The sequence below is a fragment of the Macrobrachium rosenbergii genome, chromosome 21 (genome assembly GCF_040412425.1).
Source record: "Macrobrachium rosenbergii isolate ZJJX-2024 chromosome 21, ASM4041242v1, whole genome shotgun sequence".
NCBI classification, from domain to species: Eukaryota; Metazoa; Arthropoda; class Malacostraca; order Decapoda; family Palaemonidae; genus Macrobrachium; species Macrobrachium rosenbergii.
In genome coordinates, this window is record NC_089761.1 from 61,040,569 (window position 1) to 61,062,720 (window position 22,152).

The 22,152-nt window shown below is 38.7% G+C and overlaps 1 protein-coding gene across 4 annotated transcripts in view; it reads right to left on the reverse strand.

The window, feature by feature from the left end:
• LOC136850239 (vacuolar protein sorting-associated protein 4A-like) overlaps positions 1-17,506 on the reverse strand; it is a 52,628-nt gene extending 35,122 nt beyond the window's left edge. Inside the window, exons 1-3 of one of the 4 annotated variants that reach the window (XM_067123903.1) lie at positions 17,278-17,476; positions 10,171-10,183; positions 26-149 (exon numbers count right to left, since the gene is read on the reverse strand). In XM_067123903.1, the coding sequence (XP_066980004.1) occupies positions 26-149; positions 10,171-10,183; positions 17,278-17,341 (201 nt within the window). In that variant the 5' untranslated portion in view covers positions 17,342-17,476. Of the gene's footprint in view, positions 1-25; positions 167-2,785; positions 2,831-10,170; positions 10,184-17,277 lie in introns of all 4 variants that reach the window. The other 3 variants (XM_067123907.1, XM_067123906.1, XM_067123905.1) reach the window with 3 other exon arrangements.
• Between the last annotated feature and the right edge of the window lie 4,646 nt (positions 17,507-22,152).

The following is a 22,152-nucleotide window of genomic DNA, read 5'->3' on the forward strand; positions in this document are numbered from 1 at the left end:
ATAAAAAGACTTCTCCCATACATACTGAAATGTGGGGGTTGTGCTGGGCACTCTTCAGCTCATGTATAGCAGACATACACTGTTCATACAGCCTCGTCACCACTGGCTGATCATAGTCTTCCTCCAGCTGGGAAGCAATGAGCTCCATGCTGAAAGGAATGGCAAACTATCAGAAAGAGACATGGTGAGACAAAACACTAGCGATATTTTTACATATGTCAACTGCTAGCTTTGCAAATAAGTTAACAATTACTAAAATTTTCCATTAATTTTGTTTAGAAATTCATTGTAATATCAAAGTATGCTCTGGTAACCATGATATGACTAAGTATCATTTAAATTGTGAGGATAAATAAAGAGTGCTAATTTCACCACCATTTCTGAAAATTACACTGCTAAAATGAATTATATTATACATTATATAAATATTTAAATTAAATGAATACTAGTAGCAACAAGTGATATTTAAAACATAAACAGCAGTAACAGCAATAACAATAGTAACAGACTGGAAGGAGACTTTTCTTGTAAACATACGTATCGCACAGTATTGGAAATTATTGCTGCATCTACTGAGCTTATTGTAGCAAGTCTTTTCAATCTTCCTAATTATTATATTCTTGCTATTACTTTAATCTGCTAATACCTGTCCAATATTCATTTCTTCATTGTTGGAGAGAGTAAAAGATGCAGGTACTGTAGTGTGAGAATTCCTTTGACAAAGAAATTGTAGCAGGTATAAAAAATTACAGGTAAGCGTGAGGCACAAGTGGGAGGGGTAGGATGACGAGGAACTCTGTTAGTACAGTTCAACCATCATTAATCTGGCATTCATTTATTCAGTTCCATCACTAATCTGGCACTAATTTCAGCTAGCCCATTTTCAAATTTCATGAGGGTCACTGCACCAACCTGCCGCTACTTGTGCTCAAATGCGTTATACAGTATACACTATGCATACAGTTCCATTCATCTTCTTGGTTGTTAAAAAAAGATAAATAGTAGTACACACACACACACACACACACACACATATATATATATATATATATATATATATATATATATATATATATATATATATATATATATATATATATATATATATATATATATATATATATATACAGGCGGTCCCAGTTTTACGACGGGGTTCCGTTCTTGCTTGCCAGTCGTAACCCAAAATCGTCGTAAACTGGAAAATCGAAAATCGTCAAAAATCATAAGAAAACCTTACTTTTAATGCTCTGGGTGCATTGAAAACGACGTAAACTGCATTATTATTGAGTTTTACATCAAAAAACCTTCAAATTATGATTATTCTGCCGTTTTGGGGCCAAATTTCTTCCGTTGGATCGGCGTATGACGCGTCGTAACCCCGAACATGCATCGTAAGCCGGGAAATAATTTCTGATGAATATATTTGAAAAGCGTCGTAACCTCGAACGTCAGAAGTCGGAACACGAAACCGGGGACTGCCTGTATATATATATATATATATATATATATATATATATATATATATATATATATATATATATATATATATATATATATATATATATATATATATATATATATATATACAATATAAATCAGAATACTGTAGCATAAAATATAAATAAGAAAATCATACACGTCACAAAACTAAACAAAACAAGCTGTAGCAAGTTCTCGGACGCAAGTGAATGAGTTTGTGCATTCGTACTTTGTATATGTGTGCGTTTATCTTTTGATGCTGTAAAAGTAAAAAATGAGAAAATAGAGTAAAAATAAAGAATACCGTAAAATATCAATAAAAACATAAAAAAAAGTAACAACACAAACCAAAAACAGCTGTACCAAGTTCTCTGATGCCAGCGAATGAGTTTGTGCATTCATAATATGTACACTATGCACATGACTGCGGTTATCTTTTGAGCTGTAAAAATGGGAAAAAAACTAAAAAATACAGAAAAAATATGGATGAGGATAGTGTAAAATGTAAATTTTAAAAATCATAAGTGTAACAACATGAACCAAAACAAGCAGTAGCAGTTACCCGATGCCAGCGAATGAGTTTGTGCATCGTACGACGTACCCTATGCAAACCATAATTCTTTTGGGTAGTAAAAATAAAAAATGAGAAAATACACTAAAAATACAGATGACAATAGCATAGAATTTATAAAAAAATTCCAATATGAAGACGATGGGAATCCTGGCAGCCCTTCACCTCAAGACATGTCAAGGTGGTTAGTTCCAAATTTCAGCTCTTCACTTTGGAAGCAGCAGTGGTGAATGTAAGTCAACAGAATTACCTGTACCATTTATTTTTCCCTTGCTTCATTAAAATTCACTTGAATTTCATTTAATATTCCTTTTTTTCCTTATTAACCAACTTGTACTGATTTGCAGGGTATTTTATTAAATGTAGGATGCAGTGGTTAACGGTTAAGTGTATTCTAAGCTAACCACTCTGAAATCCAACAAAATCACTAATACGGCATCTTGCAGGTCCCAATGATGCCATCACTATGTGGCATCATTGGGACTTGCAATTTTTTTTATATATATTCTATGCTATTGTCATCTATATTTTTACTGTATTTTCTCATTTTTTATTTTTACTACCCAAAATTATTATGTTTTGCATAGGGTACGTCGTACGACGCACAAACCCATTCGCTGGCATCAGGTAACTGCTACTGCTTATTTTGGTTCATGTTGTTACACTTACATTATGATTTTTAAAATTTACATTTTACACTATCCTCATCACATAGTGATGGTCGACCCGTATTACCTGTTGGCTGTCTAGAAGACGTTTCTCTCAGGCTCTGCTGGGGATCTGACAGGTAAAAAAAATAGTTAGCAGTTTCTCAGCTGCTGCAAGTATCATGGTAGTGCCTAGTTTTTGTTTGGTGTTATGTGGCTCTTGCCTGGAATGATTATGTAATTTTTCCCACTCACAGAGAGCACCTCTCGGGCGTACTGCTGGCTTTCTTCTCTGGATGTATGCTCTTGTTGGGGTGGTGGGGCACAGGAGTTGTAGGTAGGATGGAGTATATTGGTGGGAAGGAGAAATGTCTCCTGTGTTGTATTTTTGTCAGGTTTCTCCTTCAGGATATTAAGAGCTCCAAATATCTGTAGCTTGTCTGGCATCAGAGGCACTGATGATTATCTTAAAGTTGCTGGTAAGTCTTATGAGTGATGGTGGTAGTGTGTGCATTTCTCATATTGTTATTGATGGCACACCTTCTTGCTTGGGACAGGAGGTCCCCTTCACCAATAATGATCAAGAAGAGGATCAGCTTTGCTGCACATTAGAAGAATGTTACACCACTGGATTCAGTAACAATGGGCATCTCCCACTTTGCTGCACATTAGAAGAATATAGTAACCTATGTTATACCATTGAATTCAGTAACAATGAGGAACTCCCAATCACAGGATTATTGGTTACTTAAGCAGATGAAGGCTTTGATACCACCATACACAGTAAAACACCCAAAAAATTGGGCTCTGCATAAATGGCCTGAATCAGTGTCCTACCCAATAGTAAGAAACCCACAAAGATAAAAGATGTATTTTAAAAATGCTAAACCAATGGTATAGCACTGAGCAACACCAACCAGCATCCAGGAAGGCCAAGTAAGTATACCTTAGTTTTACCAGAACACTGAGCTGATTAACAGCTCTCCTAGGGCTGGCCCGAGGGATTAGACTTATTGTACGTGGCTAAGAACCAATTGGTTACTTAGCAACGGGACCTACAGCTTATTGTGGAATCCGAACCACATTATAGCGAGATATGAATTTCTATCACCAGTAATAAATTCCTCTAACTCTTCATCAGCCGGCCGGGGGAATTGAACTCCGGCCCATCGAGTGACAGTCTGAAGCTCTACCGACTCAGGCAACGAAGGGCCTCCAGGAAGGCCATAACTAATCTCTACTATAAAGGCAGAACACAAAGCAAGTTCCTAGAGGATGACAAAGCCCTAAAGAATTCCTTTACTGACAGAGTATTCCTGACCAGCAAAAAATTCATTTGGTGATTTGTTACCAAAAAAATTAAAAAAAATTTGATAATGAAAAATAACCCAGCCCTTCTTTACAAGACCCTCTCAAACGAAATAACATTGTCTGCCAACACACAGGCTAAGTCCATGGATTCTCCAGCTCCGAAACTGGGATGATGACAATGCACCTGGCAAAGAGGATCTCTTGCCATGTACAAGAAGGGGCCATCAATAACTATATGAGAAATGCACAAACCACCACTTGTGACACCATTATCAACAACATCAAGATACATGTAATTGGAAGTGTCCCTGATGGAAGGCAAGCTACGGATATTAGAACCCCTTAATATCCCGAGTACAGCACACGAAACATTTCTCCTCTCAACCAATATACACCATCATACCAACAACTTGTGTAACCCAGTACCCCAACAAGACCATACATCCAGACGAGAGAGCCAGCAGCATGTAACTAATTATTAATATAATAACAACAGGTCGTGTCAAATAACACCAAATGAAAACCAGACACTACCACCCAAAGAGGACCCCCTTATGAAGAAGCAGGACCCAACTCCTTTAATCAGCCTTCTCAGCAACCCTGATGCACACAAACTCATCAGAGCCTGAGAGAAGGTTTGTCATGATACCCCATATGAAATATCATCGTTGAATACCTTGACAACCTACGCATTCCATCTGTATCTCACCCTTAACCATAATTTCTGCACCTGTCAAATTTCCTTATCAAAAGAATCCTCATAGTATTTGTATCCTTCTCCAATGAAGAAAAAATGGATAAATGGACAGTTACTTAACGACCATAAATGCCAGTGAGAACGTAATAATAGGAAGACTCAAAGACTTACTACATATTGAACTTACCAGACGGAGTAACAATTTTCAAAATAATAATAATAATAATAATAATAATAATAATAATAATAATAATAATAATAATAATAATAATAATAATAATAATAATACTTTATTACTTGTACAAAACAGTAAAGGTAATACAAACTTGAGTATAATAATCCTAAAAGAATTAAATTTACATAATTATGAAATAAAATTTGTTTGAAAAAATACATAATAGAGTAATACAGTGCCTTGCTTTTTCTAGAGGCACAGAATACAACATAAAAACAATATACTTACACCAACTAAGAGTAATGGAAAGAAGAATGAAAAACAAAACAGACTGCAAGAGAATAAAGGGAGACACATAAAAACACCCTACAATATATTGTAGCCAGCCAAGACTTGGGGATATATAGGCTCAAAATTTCTATGGAACAAAGTCTTTGTTTGTTAGATAAATGTGTATTAACTAAAACTGCTCTTTACAATTAATCTTTCCCAATGTCCATGAGAAGTCCACACTCACCACACATTCACTGTCACTTCTAACTGAATATAATAAAAAACTTATCCAATGCACAAAACAACTGATGTGAGAGGCTGCAACAGATGGGAAGACTAAGTTAGCATTTGAGTAACCCCTGGAATTACTGCCACCAAAGCTACTCTGCCCTAAAGACTTTAAAGTTCACATAACTTTTGAGATAAGCTTGGTTACCCTTTGGAGGTGGTGGTGGTGTGGCTGCTGAGATATTTTCACCGCAGCACATTATCTGCTATTACAGAACATACACCAATACATACATACATACATACATACGTACTGTACATACATACTCTTCTTGTATTTAGCCCAAAATACTTTACAAACGTGCACATACCACAATGTGTACAAGTTTGTAGTGAATGCAGTTAAATATACACCACAATATGTGCAATTTGAAATAGTGTACAAATACGGTGCAATTTATATGTTGCAATGTATATTTAGACCAATGTACACTGCAAACATGCTCAAATTGCTACCTGAGCACATGCCTTAGACTCATGGAATATCTGTCAAGGAATGTAGTATAATAAAAGAATAAAAATTAAATTGAAAATGATGGGAAAATGACACGAGGAACTTGCCAATGTTTAGAATTAAAAATAATACTTCTCAGTAGGATAAAATACATTCACGGAGACTACGCCACATATATGTATGGCAAACTACTGCATAATATTTGGTTAATGCTAAGCCATTAAATTAAAATTATCATTGTTTAATCAGATATCCAAATAAAATTTCTGGACTCTCTTTGGAGAAAAAATTGCAACATGAAAATTAAAAAAAAAATTCAAATAAATCAGAAGGCCAAAGGAAGTTTGAAAGGGAACATATGCGAGGAAAAGACCAAAAGCAACAACATTGAGGCCTAGGAGACATTATAAAGTTTATACCTTTAGCACTCCCTGCTGTATAGAGAATACTACAGACAGTACCCATTCCTAGGGACTGAATATTTCTTGATGGTCACTAAGATCAATAACCAAACCGAGATGGGAACTAACAGAGTGAGTAAGGTAGGGGTCATGGCCACTCTATAGAAGCTGTTGAGAGAGAGAGAGAGAGAGAGAGAGAGAGAGAGAGAGAGAGAGAGAGAGAGAGAGAGAGAGAGAGAGAGAGAGAGAGAGAGAGCTATGTGTATACAAGTGCCTTAGGCTCATCAGTCCAATTGAGGGGAACCTAAAATTCACACAAATTTGTCAATCAGTATATATATCTGGTCTATTCTTGAACTGGCTGGTGGTATTACTATTATTCATAACCCCAGCAGAGGGTTTGTTCCAAAACGATATTATTTTGTAGAGAAGTTACCACAAGGGCTGAAGTACACAGAATTTAGTTCCAGTGTCCATCCACTGGATCTAGTTCGGTTACTACTTAAAGTACCTCACACTAGTGATATTTACTTTAGCCATTTCTCTTGACGGCAACCCTTATCTTTTTATCCAGTAGTTCACACTCGACATTATTGTTTTTATGACCTTTCACATTCGACATTATCGTTTTTATGACCTATGTCCATGACCTTCATTTTTCTGAGTTGAAAGGAATCTGTCAGTTTATTTCCAGGTCTTGTAACTGCCTTTCTGCAGTGATACCAATTTTGGGTAACTTTCTTGTTTTGCTAACAATCACAAGACGTCCACGCCATTTATCTACATATTCTACGTAATAAAGACCAAACGATGCAGAACTGAACCTTGAGGCAGACTACTTGTGACTTTCTGCTTGCCAGACATCCACAGCTCGGGTGGAATCCACATAAAAGAGAGAGAGAGAGAGAGAGAGAGAGAGAGAGAGAGAGAGAGAGAGAGAGAGAGAGAGAGAGAGAGATTAATCAAATGGTTTACTATAACAAAAACAAAACGTTGATTTGTACTTCTACTCTGCTGCAATCAAAACAGAAGCAGATGCAAATCCAAGTTAAAGTCTGAAAGCCAGCCAATGAAGAACTAACATACTGTACAGGTAAGAATTAAATGGTTTGATTATGGGTAAGGTGTTACAAAGGGATATTACACCAGAAACTGATATTACAAGGTGAATGAACAGACTCGCCTCTTCCTTTGAAAGACTTTCCTAGTCTATACGATCCACAATGCGGTACTAGGAGTCAATTAATTCTAACAGTTGTCTTTTCTTTCGTGAGGCTCAATACACACGGTTTTCTACAATTTTTGTCCCAGCTGTGACCAAACTTTGGATTGGGCTTTTTAGTTTTGATGTGGAATTGCTGGAGCCTCTCGGGGTGGAGGTAAGGTGCAAAATAATGCATTTTGATTGGGCAGGCTCGCACTAGTCTCAGATCATTGTCTTACTAGTTTTTATCCCTTGTGTTTTTCGTTGTTATTTCACTTATATAGTCTATTCTTTACTTCATTTATTCTATACTGGTCTGCTTTCCCTACTGGAGCCCTTGGGCTTGCAAAATCACTCTTATGCCTTGTGTAAGTCATGCCTATCTAGGGCTGTGCGACAGTCTCTGTACCACGGCCTTCCACAGCCATGGGCCGTTCTTTTGCTTGAGGGGTACTTCGCTGGGTAAGCGGGTTCCGTTTTCAGCTACCACTCTATTGGTCGCGAGTTCGAATCTCCGACCGGCCAGTGATATTCCACAATAAGCTGTAGGTCCCGTTGCTAGGTAACCAATTGGTTCTTAGCCACGTAAAAATAAGTCTAATCCTTCGGGCCAGCCCTAGGAGAACTGTTAATCAGCTCAGTGGTCTGGTTAAACTAAGATATACTTAACTTTTTTTTTTTGCTTGAGGGTATGTTCTTTGGTATATCCATTTTCTTGCTTTCAATAATCATTTCATTTACTCCAGTTTCATATACACACACATATATATATATATATATATATATATATATATATATATATATATATATATATATATATATATATATATATATATATATATATATATATACATACATACACACACATATACAGTATATATATATATATATATATATATATATATATATATATATATATATATATATATATATATATATATATATATATATATATATATATATATATATATATATTTATAATTTTTTTCCTTTGTAATGACATAAATTATATATAATGGAAACCATTTATTATCGTGTATCTTTATGACTAATTCATTCTTCCTTACTCTTTTTATTTTTCACATATGAATAATCATTCATGGCCTCTTGGCTTGTTCTCAAATGAATGCTTGTTAACAACAACAACAACAACAACAACAACAACAACAACAACAACAATAATAATAATAATAATAATAATAATAATAATAATAATAATAATAATAATACCGTCATTTTATAAGAATAATTCTTTGTGCATTTCAAAGGCCTAAAATTCAAACGACAGTGGCTCAGTGGAGGAAAGTCAATCAATGAACCATGCTACTTAAATTTTCAGTTTTTATTCTAAATTATTCCGAGAAACCCCCTTTCTTCCTCTTCATTCGGCTACAGGCCAATCAACAAACACGAAAGAAAAAAACCGCTGCAAAATATCAGTAGCAGAGATACACATATTGGTACGCATTAATCAATTACACTGACAAAACAATAAAATGCTTGTGCTGAAAACCAAGACTTTCCTCAGTAAGTAATGGCAAATGCTACTCTTCATTTAAAGGATCATAAGTTCATAATACAATAAATAAATAAATAAATAAATAAATAAATAAATAAGTAGATAAATAAATTAACAGACACCTGAGAAACGGATTTACTCGACAGGTGTCCATTGGGCAACGAATGGAGACATCGCGTCCAAGCTTAATTTGATTGGTCACTGAACTTAACAATGCATTCTATCCTTGGCAAAACCTAATTTACTTACATAAATAATATCCGTGGCAAAAAAATACTTAATTTACATAAATAAAAAGTATGCAAACACACATCCTCCCTCAAGCACTGATTAGACACCATCTAACATGAGTGTCTCAGGTTTGTATCTGTCTAATTTGACTATAACTAAACTGCAAGTTAAGACCCAGCTTCAAGAATCACTTTAAAACCAGATCGATAATCAAAGGTGTCTTTTCCTTCAAAAACCTCAGAAAGAGGATAGCCACCATCTTACCCAGGCTCTCGGAGAGAGAAGCTATTAATCAAGGGTTTCCAGCCAATGGAAGCCCAAGATTTACATGGTGCACACACACACACACATTACACTTATATCATGGAAATCTAGTTATTTCACCCTTTGTTTAACTCTTACTCTTATTTTCTCTCTCATTCTCACACGAAAACAATATACTAACTTACAAACTCCTTTCGATAGTTATCTATTAAAAAAATATATAATGTGCATTAAAACAACCTCCAACACCGAAAATCTTAGAGCAGCTGTTGTACTGTTCCTATAGATTATGTGGAAGTCAAAAGACTTGAATAAGTGAGTGAAAACAGCATACACTTTATGTGAAAAAAAAAAAAAACACTTGCGTGTCTTAAACTTGTCTGTAAGTATTCATACACAAGAAAACTAGTGAAAATACAACATAAACATGTACAGTATGTGTGTGTGTGTGTGTGTGTGTGTGTGTGTGTAAAGGGAAGAAAATGAAAAGACAAACACACAAGAGGTAGGGAAAACGTTCAACAAAAGTACATGACACAAGAGAATTTCGAGATTTGACAAGTTAACTGAGCTTAACAGGATAAAAGTCAGGGGCAAGGAAGAGAGAAGAGAGCGAAAGAGACATAGTATGATTTCATCATTATGAACCACCTTACCATGACAGGGCTTCTGCACAGCACCACGATATGAAAAAAAATAAAGAAAAAAAGACACAGGTCAATCATCCTACTTAGTTACGTTAAAGAACAATAATTGAGCATACCATGACCCTGTACTTTAAACAAAATGTTTATAAGCCTAAAATTCAAGCTAAAAATTCAAGACAAATACACTGATTCAGTAAAGTTATGCTTAAGTGGTATCTTGAGCTGCTTAATACAACTTGACAGATAACAGTATTATATGATATCATTAATGGACTAAACCTGCACCTACACTTAAAGTCGGCTAAGGCTTACAAAATGGTTATGTACTCTAACCCCCTGACATAAATATCACTGATAGCTGGCCTTCAGTTATCAGATAACTTGACCAACGACTAACAAATATTTCAAGTGGTCCCTACCAAGATAACATAGCCGGATAGAGCTGGTTAAATCTAGATAAAATCAGTTAGTTAATACTTGCGAGTCACATCGGTTGGTAATACTGCATGTACATAGGGTTAGAGTATCAAGTCAGTTGGTAACATCGTGTACCAAATCGGTTGGTAACACTGCTCAGTCGCTTGGAATTCGGGAACATGGCCAAGACTATTGTTAAAATGAAACACCAAATTTGTATATTGTAGACACTAATCTTGCTTAAGAATTGGGCAAGAAGGATTCTCTTATTCTTTACATAAATATTTGAAATAAAAAAGCAACTTTCTATTACGATCTTTAAATAACGGAAGACATCACACTATACTTTAGACACTATACTTTAGGGTTCAAAGCTGGCTTGGGCCATGCGATATAGGAGCAAGTATTTAGTATTTGTTACTGAAGATGAGACCAAAAGTCATTGAGAGGACGATACCTAAAGGAAAGAGAAAGACTGGAGAACTTTCTGAAATGAACTAATTAACTCCTGTAATAGAATGAAGTAAATTCTTTTCCTTAATGTGATTTTTACAAACTCAAGCTTTTCCAAGAGTCCCCATAATTGCACAAGTGAACCAACTCAGAGAGAGAGAGAGAGAGAGAGAGAGAGAGAGAGAGAGAGAGAGAGAGAGAGAGAGAGAGAGAGAGAATGCAGAACTGGTGACACGTGTCCTCTTAAGCTGATGTGCTACCATGACGAAAGATCAAGATAGTCAACTATCTTGATCTTTAACTGAACAGCCTTAACGTTAGTTGCCACTATCTCTGTGACTTAAATGACTTTTGCATCATCAACGACAAACCAGCGCCAAACCGTTCTCCTTGAAATTGTAAGAACTGGCATCACAACACTAGTTTATCATACGATGATAAAGATGAACGGCACATATACTGTACTACTAAATCTTATACATTATCTTTGACCATCTCTAGGAAGAAATCCAGATTTCCTTCTCTATTCGTCGTATGACGTTTGGAATACTGCTGGGCCAATTTTTGCTAAATCTCACTCATTTTTTTTGTAACGTTATTTCGTGTGCATTCATGGAACTACAATTCCTCTTATCAATCTTCCCCACTTCCATTTTCACTTTTGCAGCAAGGCACAGTTTGAAGTCTCTGTTCAAAATGTCTCGTTCTGTTTACTAAAATAGTTGTCCTTTTTTGACAGTCTCGTTTCACAACCGATCCTTCTTCTCGTTTCACAACAGATCCTTCATCTCGTTTCACAACCGATCCTTCAACAGACTTCACGTTAAAAGTTGATGTTCTACTTCGAGTTTGTAACATGATTTTAGACCTAAAACCAAACCTGACGCTTATTTTTTGGAGGGTATTGAGGCTGCCCTCTTTCTGCATTGTGGACTGCAGCTATTTCCAGTCCCTTTTACCGATACAAAGCTTCATACTGGTTCAACTACAAGAATGATCTGACATCTCCATTTCGTGTTCGGTCCTTCAATTTCCTTTAGACTTTTCTACTACAGATCTCATTTCCATGTCTAAATCCTCCTTGCATCCTGCCAAGGGTTGATCTCATTCTAGTGTTGTGCAGAAAACTGATTGCTTTAGTAATTGAACTAAAAAGTCAGTTTTACGTCTCAACACTTGTTTGTTGACTAACTTCAAGTCAATATGCTTTCCCTCCGTTACTAAGTCTGCCGCGCATTACTTCTTCGTACTCTACTTAGTTTCGGCCACACATGCTTAGCCTTGAAATAATTTTCATTCATTTTCATTCCACTGGTCAGACACCAACATACTTTCCGGCCGGCCAATGAAAAATTAGAGGAGGAATTTATTTCTGGTGATAGCAATTAATTTCTCGGTATAATGTGGTTCGGATTCCACAATAAACTGTAGGTCCCGTTGCTAGGTAACCAACTGGTTCTTAGCCACGTAAAATAAGTCTAATCCTTCGACCCAGCCCTAGGAGAGCTGTTAATCAGCTCAGTGGTCTGGTTGGTTGAACTAAAGTATACTTAACGTTTAACTTAGACGCCACCATTTTTACTCGTTACTGATTATTCCACCCATTTCCTATTCATTCCCATTTTCTGCTCCTGCGCAGTCGGGCGATGCAAAATCATGCCACTGCAGCATATGATGTAGGGCAAGGCCGAGGCTTCGCGATCGCCTTTCCCTTTCAACGCTGTGAGGCACCGCACCTTGCTCATCATCTCAGCCAAAGTTAGGGGTTACTGACAAGTTAGGGGCCGTTCAAAAATTACGTAACGCCTTAGGGAGATGGGGGTATTGTAAAGGGTTATGAGTGTGGCAGTGGGAGAAGGTGGGTGCACCCATGTTACACAAAATTTTCAGCTTTTTTCTTTTGTTTCTATTGAAAAGCTATAAATGCAGCAGGACAAAAGAGAGAGAGCAAAGATTCTGCAATAAACTTCGATTATATTTTAGTAATATTGAGATCAGGTATTTATTTATTTTTTTGGCATAATTAAATGTTTTAAAAAATCCCAAACTCAACCCTTGTTTGTACTTTAAAATTTTCTACTATATGTATTACTTGCCATATATCACGAACTCATCCCTTTTCTGAGCTCCGACATTCTCTACATTATGCATAAATATGACTTTAAAAAATATCACAAATTAAATTAATCCACTTCTAAACAATGCATAAGAGAACATTTTCATTTCAAATTATCGTTGAATCTTTAATACCATAAAAGTATAAAGAAAAGCCTATAGGTAATAATTTCCAGGTATTAGACTAGATTTTAATATATTACTGCATTAAAAAGGGGGAAACATACTAAATGGGGGGGGGGGTACTAGCTGATGTTATATAATTTTGTCAAAATCTTTTACATTTTCAGGCGTTCCGATTTTGCTGTTCATGAGGAACCTTGGTGTAATTAATAAAATATAAAAAGTAAAAAGTAAAAGCACGAAACCCCTTATAGCATTTGTCGAATTTAAATTTAATTTTCTTATAAATATTACTTAACTTATTATGAATTTTAATATACCTTTTAAGTATGGAAGCATGAGTAAATGTATTTATTGTGTGTATGTTACAGTATGAGGACGTTAGTCTATGTGGAATTTTATTCTAATCCTTCAGGCCAGCCCTATGAGAGCTGAAAGTCAGCTCAGTGGTCTGGTTAAACTACTTTAATACTACTACTACATAATTTTCAAGGGGGAGCCTGGACATGTGTTATGAAGTGTGACAAGGGGAGAGGGTGTCAAAAATTACCCCCACAAAAGTGTTACGTAATTTTTGAACGGACCCTTAAACGGAAAGTAAAGTAAAAAATCTAAATGGAATACAATAATAGTAAAGCGGAGGAGAGAGGAAAAGGGAGAACAGATTATCAAACAGAACATAAGTAGCATGAACAAGAGGAAATAAAACAAAGCTGACCAATGAAGGTTAAGGCAAGAGAGCGAGGGACTACCGGAGGAGCAAGAGGTTGTGGGGCCCAACAGTTGATTTGCTTTCGATGCAAATGAGGGACAACGCTCTGCTATTAAAAAAAAAAAAAAGCACCAGAAATTATTTCAAAAGACCGGGGAGTGGAGCCTAACTCTCAATTCGAACAGACAAAAGGGATAACCAAGCCATGAACAGTGGGAAAAAGACAGACTTTCGTATCTGGATTAGCATCTCAAGATCAATGCGTTTAGCAGATGTTTGGAACGTACAGTATAACTACTAAATCAGGATTTCAAAGGCTAAGACATCTTACTGAAAATTCTAGAATATTCTTCCACAAAAATTTAAAATCTACTTTCCACACCTGATAACAATATATATATATATATATAATAATATATATATATATATATATATATATATGTATATATATATATATATAGTATATATATATATGTATATGTATATATATATATATATATATATATATATATATATATATATATATATATATATATATATATATAGTGTGTGGGTGTGTGTGTGTGTATCTAGCGCTCTTGATGAACTACTTCCCCAACCTAAGGAACTGCTCCTCAGCTGACGAAGCTACTTCAAGTTTCAATGAATCGAGAAGGGTATTACTGAAAAACAACAAATTAGTGAGGGCACAATTAACATAACATAGTCGATGATGTTCAAATTCTGGTCAAACAAATTCATGGTGGTATATTGAAGTTTAAATAAATCTAAGACGGTATCCTGAATTGTGTACAATTCTATGAGGGCCCAATGAAATCTAAACTAATATAAGAAGTACCGTGAACGGAAAATGAAAAGCGAAATTCAACGAAGATAAAAGGAATTTTAAATAAATCAGTGTGAATACGGTCTATTTCAAACAAACCTTCGATGGTCATGGAAGGGCAAACAAAGTTTTGATGGTAAAATGAAACCCCCGGAAAACCAAAGTAAAATGAGCGGATATGTTATTGAAACAATTTTAAAGATATGAGGGTGCAACGTAGTGGAAACAAATCTACCCAAATACTCCCGTGAAAGGGCAAAGGATGATATCAGCTGGGTGACAAGAGTAGAGCCGAAACTAGGTCATACCAATTCCTGAATATCTACAGAGAGCGAGAGACGAAAACCGAGGAAATCGGACGGCAAGCCGACGTCGTAAAGCAAGGAGATAGCCTACTGGGATAATCGCAAGTGAAGGCAGGGCCAAAAAACGGGATTCCATATATGATACAGACGAAAAATTGGCAAGGAACAAATTTAAAGGAAACGAATCAAGTAATGAAACTGCATACGGGAATGGGCTGTGAGCAGCGGAAAGTGACTGCGTAACTTAGAGGATTCACACCTATTAATTACGACCATGATAAAGGTAGAAGGACAAAAATCCAAAGTTACTGAGATACAAAGAGGATGGATTTCACGATTTACTGATTGAATCCTGGTTACTAAAACCAGCGTCACAATGGATTTCACGAAGCAAAAGAGAAACACAAGGGGGAAGGAAATTCGCACTTGTGATGATTCCTGGAGATGTGCACCATACAGAAAACGAATGAACTAGAATGATGGAAATTCAGTTATAAGATGATACATACAGATGATACGGCCAAGCAAAAAAGGAAGGGCAAAATTTTAGTCCAAAGCCAAGATAGCCAACACTAGACAGTGACACAGCAAAGAGAAGGAAGACACTTTCAAACTGTGAGGATTCATACAAGTGCTTTATACAGACTGGCACTGCAGGCTACATAGAAGGATTTGGGTATCATACAAAAGTAGGCAGTCCTAGTTATGAAATACACAGATGAGCAAGACGAAAACTCGATTCTCAGAGGGGAGATTGTAACACAGGTGATTACATAAGAGCCAAGTATGACATACTTTGAAAACGCTTAGGATAGAGAAAACAAAAGAAAATGTTATACATTGCTGAGAGAGAGAAAAGAGAGAGAGAGAGAGAGAGAGAGAGAGAGAGAGAGAGAGAAAATGTTAAAAGGATAAAATAGGAGAGAGAAAAGAAAAGAAAAGAGAGAGAGAATGTTATACATTGCTGAGAGAGAGAGAGAGAGAGAGAGAGAGAGAGAGAGAGAGAGAGAGAGAGAGAGAGAGAGAGAGAGAGAGAGAAATTTAAGGGCACTATAATCAAAATTCTATGTGGACAAAAGAGGAAAAGGAAACATCATGTGATACACCCAAACTTACAGTGGAAATCTATACACTGATGAAAGTAAGAGGTGTGGCCCTAATTGAAATAGGGGCAGAAAAGGCAAAGATGGGTCCACACGGCATTAACGCCAAATTCTGTAACGCCAAATTCTGAAGTCACACACAAGGCAAATAAAGAGAAGGAAGTGCAACCTACGCTAAGAGACAGCAGAAGCTATACAGACAGTGGAACGATGCTGAGGACACGTGAAACCAGGATGATGGACTAAGTGCGGACATGAAGTGCAGAGAGAGAGAGAGAGAGAGAGAGAGAGAGAGAGAGAGAGAGAGAGAGAGAGAGAGAATCTAGATTAGGGTTAGCAACCGAACAGTTTAACCATGTAGCAAATGCAGTTTCAAAAAACACAGGCAATAACTTTCTTTCTAGCAACTCTAAGAGCTTACGCATTTAATTCAACTTTATTATACTGTATGTTGCACTTAAGTCCTAGGGACTTGTCCTACTTCAGCATTAATCAAAGTATACCTAAATTCCCCCATCTGGAGATGAAGACATCCATAAAACGTCCTGCTCAACATACTAAGTTTTAGCCTAAAATATGATTTGTCTAGGCTATTAAACCAAAAACATTAATAACTATTTAGCTATTACACTAAACTATATTGCACAATGGTTTGTGATATAGAAGAAATAAGTGACAAGTGACAACTAAATAAATTCTAGCTAACACTGAACCTACAAAAAAAGGTATTTAGGCTATGTGGTCTAAGTGACAACAAATGCGACATTTTTAAAAGCACGGTGGTGTGTAAACATCGTTTCAGGTTATGTCATCATTGCAATCAATTCTGATTTCTGAGAGCCATGGCCCGCACACCAAAGAGTACATAAAGGTTATACAAGCCGCTGATATTTGTGAATGAACATATCACGAATACGGCCTAGCGTTAATCTGATTTAAATAAAAAAGGAGAAAGAAGGCCTGCACCCTAAATGTACTGGTGGACGGGAGGGCCTGAATCAATGCTTTCACACGAGCAAGTTACTGGAAGCTAAGTCACTTCAAACAAAATGTCCATTTTACCTTGGTAAAGCTGCATGTCACTTCGATTTGTCTTCTCAGAAAAGTTCGCCTCGGGGCACTTCATTGTCAACTGTGGTTGTTTCTGTCCGAAAGTAGCCCACTCTTACACAACAAAAGCGCTACGTACTTGCTCAGCAGTCGCCTCGTATGCCTTGCAGCGTCTGTGTCGGGGTGACGGGGTCTGACGCAGCAGAGCTGCCGCCCGCCACTACACGTGCCTGAAAAAGGTGCCAGTTGGTGATTTTATACCACACCTTACCAAAATACCCGTTAATCGAGATTGCTTTTGTTTGCAAAATTTTGCAAATATTTCCTTAGGAGCGAGAGGAGACTTCAAGAACTGTATAATCTAATCAAAACAAAATATGATGAAAATGACACAGAATATTACAATTTCATAATCGCTTGATGATGATGACTTTAATCTATCTGTTCGCTAGCTTTGTTTGATAGCAGTTGTTGGCAACTTCAATAGACATGCGAACGAGATACAATCTATACAATGATGAATTCCCTGAAAATTAATTTAAGTTCCAACATCTAACAGTAGCATATTTAGACAATAATTGGTAGGTAGAGCACAATATATTGTATGCAATCGAAAAAGAATTTCTTCCGCGTGTACAGCAGTCTACTTTTCATCTATTTAATAAGAACACAGATTTCCTGCATTGAAAAACATTTAGTTTCACATAGCGATTTCCGATTCCCTACCTTCAAATACCGGAGAAAATCAGCAAAAGCATATATATATATATATATATATATATATATATATATATATATATATATATATATATATATATATATATATATTTATATATATATATATATATATATATATATATATATATATATATATATATATATATATATATATATATATATATATATATTGTACAGAAGTCTTCTTTATATCCATTAATTACGATCATGTATCGCATCTATCAACGCAGCAAGAATCTCATGTATGTATTTGTATGTAAAATTTCCTGGCCTTTTCGCAAATATATATTTTATCACTGTATGTACATTATGTCTCTTGTTATCGTTATTTGATTGACTGTTAACAAACACAAGTTGCTCTCACTCAGTGTGCAGGTCACAGAGACCTGGGGTAGGGCACCACGTTTCCGTCCACATGCTGCTATGTATACCTTATGCCCAGGTAATAAATCAATCAGTACCCATTTCTAACTTCTTTGACATCACAACTGGTGACCCCGCAGTTACGGTAAACACAGCGGTTTTGGCTTCGCCATTAATAGACTCTCTATGGCTGCTTTGCCTTCAGAGAGCCTTTAATGGAACCATGCAGTGACAAAGTCTAGACCTCTGAAAGCATCTTCCTTGGAGAACACCCACGCCATTAATGGGCTAATTATGGCGTACCTTCTTCAGGTATGTTCTGGCATTCTTGAATGGTTTGGCCCTGCAATTTACGATTCACATTGATCCTATTCAGAAGTCATTAACGGAACCACACGGTGTATAGTTTTGACTTCTGATGAGCCCCAGACACCATTAACAGACTAAATACGGTGCTTATTTCGTGTTTTGGCGTAATTCAGAATGTCAGACACTGAGGTAGAAAGTCGCTCCGAGGACACACAGATCCTCTGCATCCCTCTCTCGCCTTCAGAGTCAGCAATAACCCAGGCGATGAAACTGCCACCGTTCTCGCGGCAAAATACCACATCCTGGTTCCTACGGGCAGACGTCCATTTCCATGTAGCTAAAATCATGGACGAGGAAGCCAAAGCAGACATCACCATGACAATGTTGTTGGAGGAGGTCTTCAACAGAATCATCCCATGGTTGGACTTACAGCCAGGCAAAGTCAAGTACAAAGACCTACGAAAGACACTCATTGACACGTACTCCATGCCCATCCCAGAGAGAGCCCAATGCACCCTTGACCTGATGAACCAGCCCCTGGGAGGCACATCACCCAGGGACGCCTGGGATGAACTACAAGGTCTCCTGATGCTGCCGGGCTTCGACTCAGACGGGTGGAGGAGGGAGATCAGCTTGTCATGGGAAATATTCTGCAGCACCTTCCACAGGAGATGAGGGCACAAATCATGGAAGCAGACGCGCTCTCAATGGACGAATTGGTGAGCCTTGCACACAAACTCCACGAGGCCACCAAGGCCTCCAAGCAAGCTGCAACATCTGTAGCCTGCAGCCTGGTAGCAGAAGAAGCCAAAGAGGGAGACATGAAAGCAGTATACAAGAAGAAGGTGCCGCCGCAGCAGCAGAAGACAAGGACAAATCCAGCCAGGTGTTACTTCCATCGGAGGTTCGGAAAGGACGCCAAGAATTGCAGAGCCCCCTGTTCTTTCACAAAAAACTAGGAAGGCGGCCACCCATAGCAGCAGTGGCCACAAACCTTAGAGAATCCCAACCAGTAGGATTCTTCATCCATGATGCCATATCGGAACGATGGATGCTGATAGACACAGGGGCTACGCAGTCAGTATTTCCGCCATCGGGGAGGACCACGACCGCACATCCAGCACCACAGCCACACTAGTGGCCGCAAATGGAAGCCCCATCTGCTGCTACGGAACTTGGACCCGCAGAATATCCATCCTGGGCCATAAATATGAATGGCCCTTCATCATCGCGGATGTCAAGTTTCCATTACTAGGTGACGATTTCCTTGCACAACATGGACTGCTGGTGGAGGTTGGCCGAAAACACCTGCTGGATACCGGAATCTGCCGCTCCCAGCCGCTCTCTGCTGGACCAGGAATGCCTGCCATATGCTCCATCTCATTCAACAAATACAGCGCCCTCCTGCACGAATTCCCAGATGTCTTCAAGCCAGAACTGCGTCAGGTGCCAGGTACCCAAGCCAAGCACGGCATCCATCACCACATCACCACCACAGGCCCGCCGACACATGCCAAGTTCCGCCACCTCCCGCCTAAGAAACTCCAGGATGCTAAACAAACATTCGCCGAGATGTAAAGGATGGGTATCTGCAAAAAGGCATCGAGTCCATGGGTGTCCCCCCGTCCACATAGTGAGGAAACCAGATGGTTCTTGGGGCCCTGTGGGGACTATTGTCAGCTGAACCTAGTGACAACACCTGACCTAACAGGACCTAACAGGAGCCCTGCACAGGGCCAAGATATTCACAAAAATGGATTTGCTCAAGTCCTATTTTCAGGTGCCAGTACATCCCGACGACATACTGAAGGCAGCTATCATCATGCCATTTGGGACATATACCTTCTCCTACTCCACCTTCGGCCTCAGGAACGCTGGGGCCACATTCCAACGCCTGATGGACAGCATCTTGGGGGACCTACCTTTCTGCGTTTGCTACATGGACGACGTCCTGGGACATGAGGTCTCTCCAACAGGTGTCTGCCCCATGGCCTCCAAGGTGGATGCAGTGAAGGATTTTCCAACACCAAAAACAATCAAGTCCCTGCAGGAGTTCCTCAGCATGGTCAACTACTACCAACGATTTGTGCCAGACATCGCCCGCATCATGTATCCCCTAACCGGAGTGCTGAAGGGGAAGCCAAAAGCACTGACTTTGGAAGTCCCGCAGCAAAAGGCATTCGAACAGATGAAGGCAGCCCTCACCAAAGCCACCACCTTAACATATCAAGACCCCGCCGTCCCCCTGAGACTTACCACCAATGCCAGCAATGTCACTTGCGGAGCCATGCTGCAACAGATAGTAGACGGTTCCCTCCGCCTGCTTGCGTTTTTTAGCTGCAAGTTAAAGCAGCCAGAGACCCGCTACAGTGCACTTGACAGGGAACTGCTGGCAATCCACCAAGCTGTGTGGCACTGCAAGTACCTCTTGGATGGCAGCCCATTCACCATCCTGACAGACCACAAGCTGTTGGTACATGCGTTCACAAAGGCGGGAGATGCATGGTCGGCAAGACAGCAACGGCATCTGGCTGCTATCTCCGAATTTGGATGCACCATCAGTTATGTCCCCGGCAAGACGAACCCAGTAGCCAACGCCCTACCAAGGATTGAAATAAATTCAGTCCACCTGGGCATAGACTATGAAGATCTAGCGAAGGAACAGGCCACAGACCTGGAAACGGCAGCTTACTGCACAGCATTTACCGCACTGAAGTGGGAAGACGTGCCAATAGGTGAATCCGGATCGACACTTCTCTGCGACACCAGCACAGGCCACCCACGCCCCCTGATACCCAAGTTACGATGAAAGCAGGCGTTCGACATCATCCACAGGCTGTCCCATCCATCAGGACGAACAACAATGCACCTGATGACAGAGAAATTCGTGGGGCACAGGATCAGGAAGGATGTACGAGAATGGGTGAAGAACACCATATTGTTCCAGACAAGTGAGATCACAAGGTACACGGAATCAGGTATCGGAGACTTCTCTCAACCACAACGATATTTCGGGTACATCCATGTAGACGTCGTAGGACCTCTGTCACAATCAGGGGGTGCCAGATACCTCCTGACAGTCATAGACCATCCCACAAGATGGCCAGAAGCAACCCCAATGGTAGAAGCATCAACAAGCACCAGCACGGAAGCCCTACTATTAAGACTAAGAGAAATTGCGAAGAAGTTCGCGCCTTGCCAGAAGACTTTCACGGACAGGACCCATAACTTCAGCCCAGAAGGCCTGAAAACCTGTAACACATCTTCATGAAGAACGACGCCCACCGCCCACCCTTGACCAGACCATACAGAGGACCATACCGAGTCGTCAGTAGAACATCCAAGGCATACCTCGTCAACATCCATGGGCGGGAAGACTGGATATCTATCGACAGGTTAAAGCCAGCCTTCCTAATGGACAGCGGAACCTGGGAGGAAACCGGCAGACGTCCCAGAATTCCTCCACAAAACAAGACC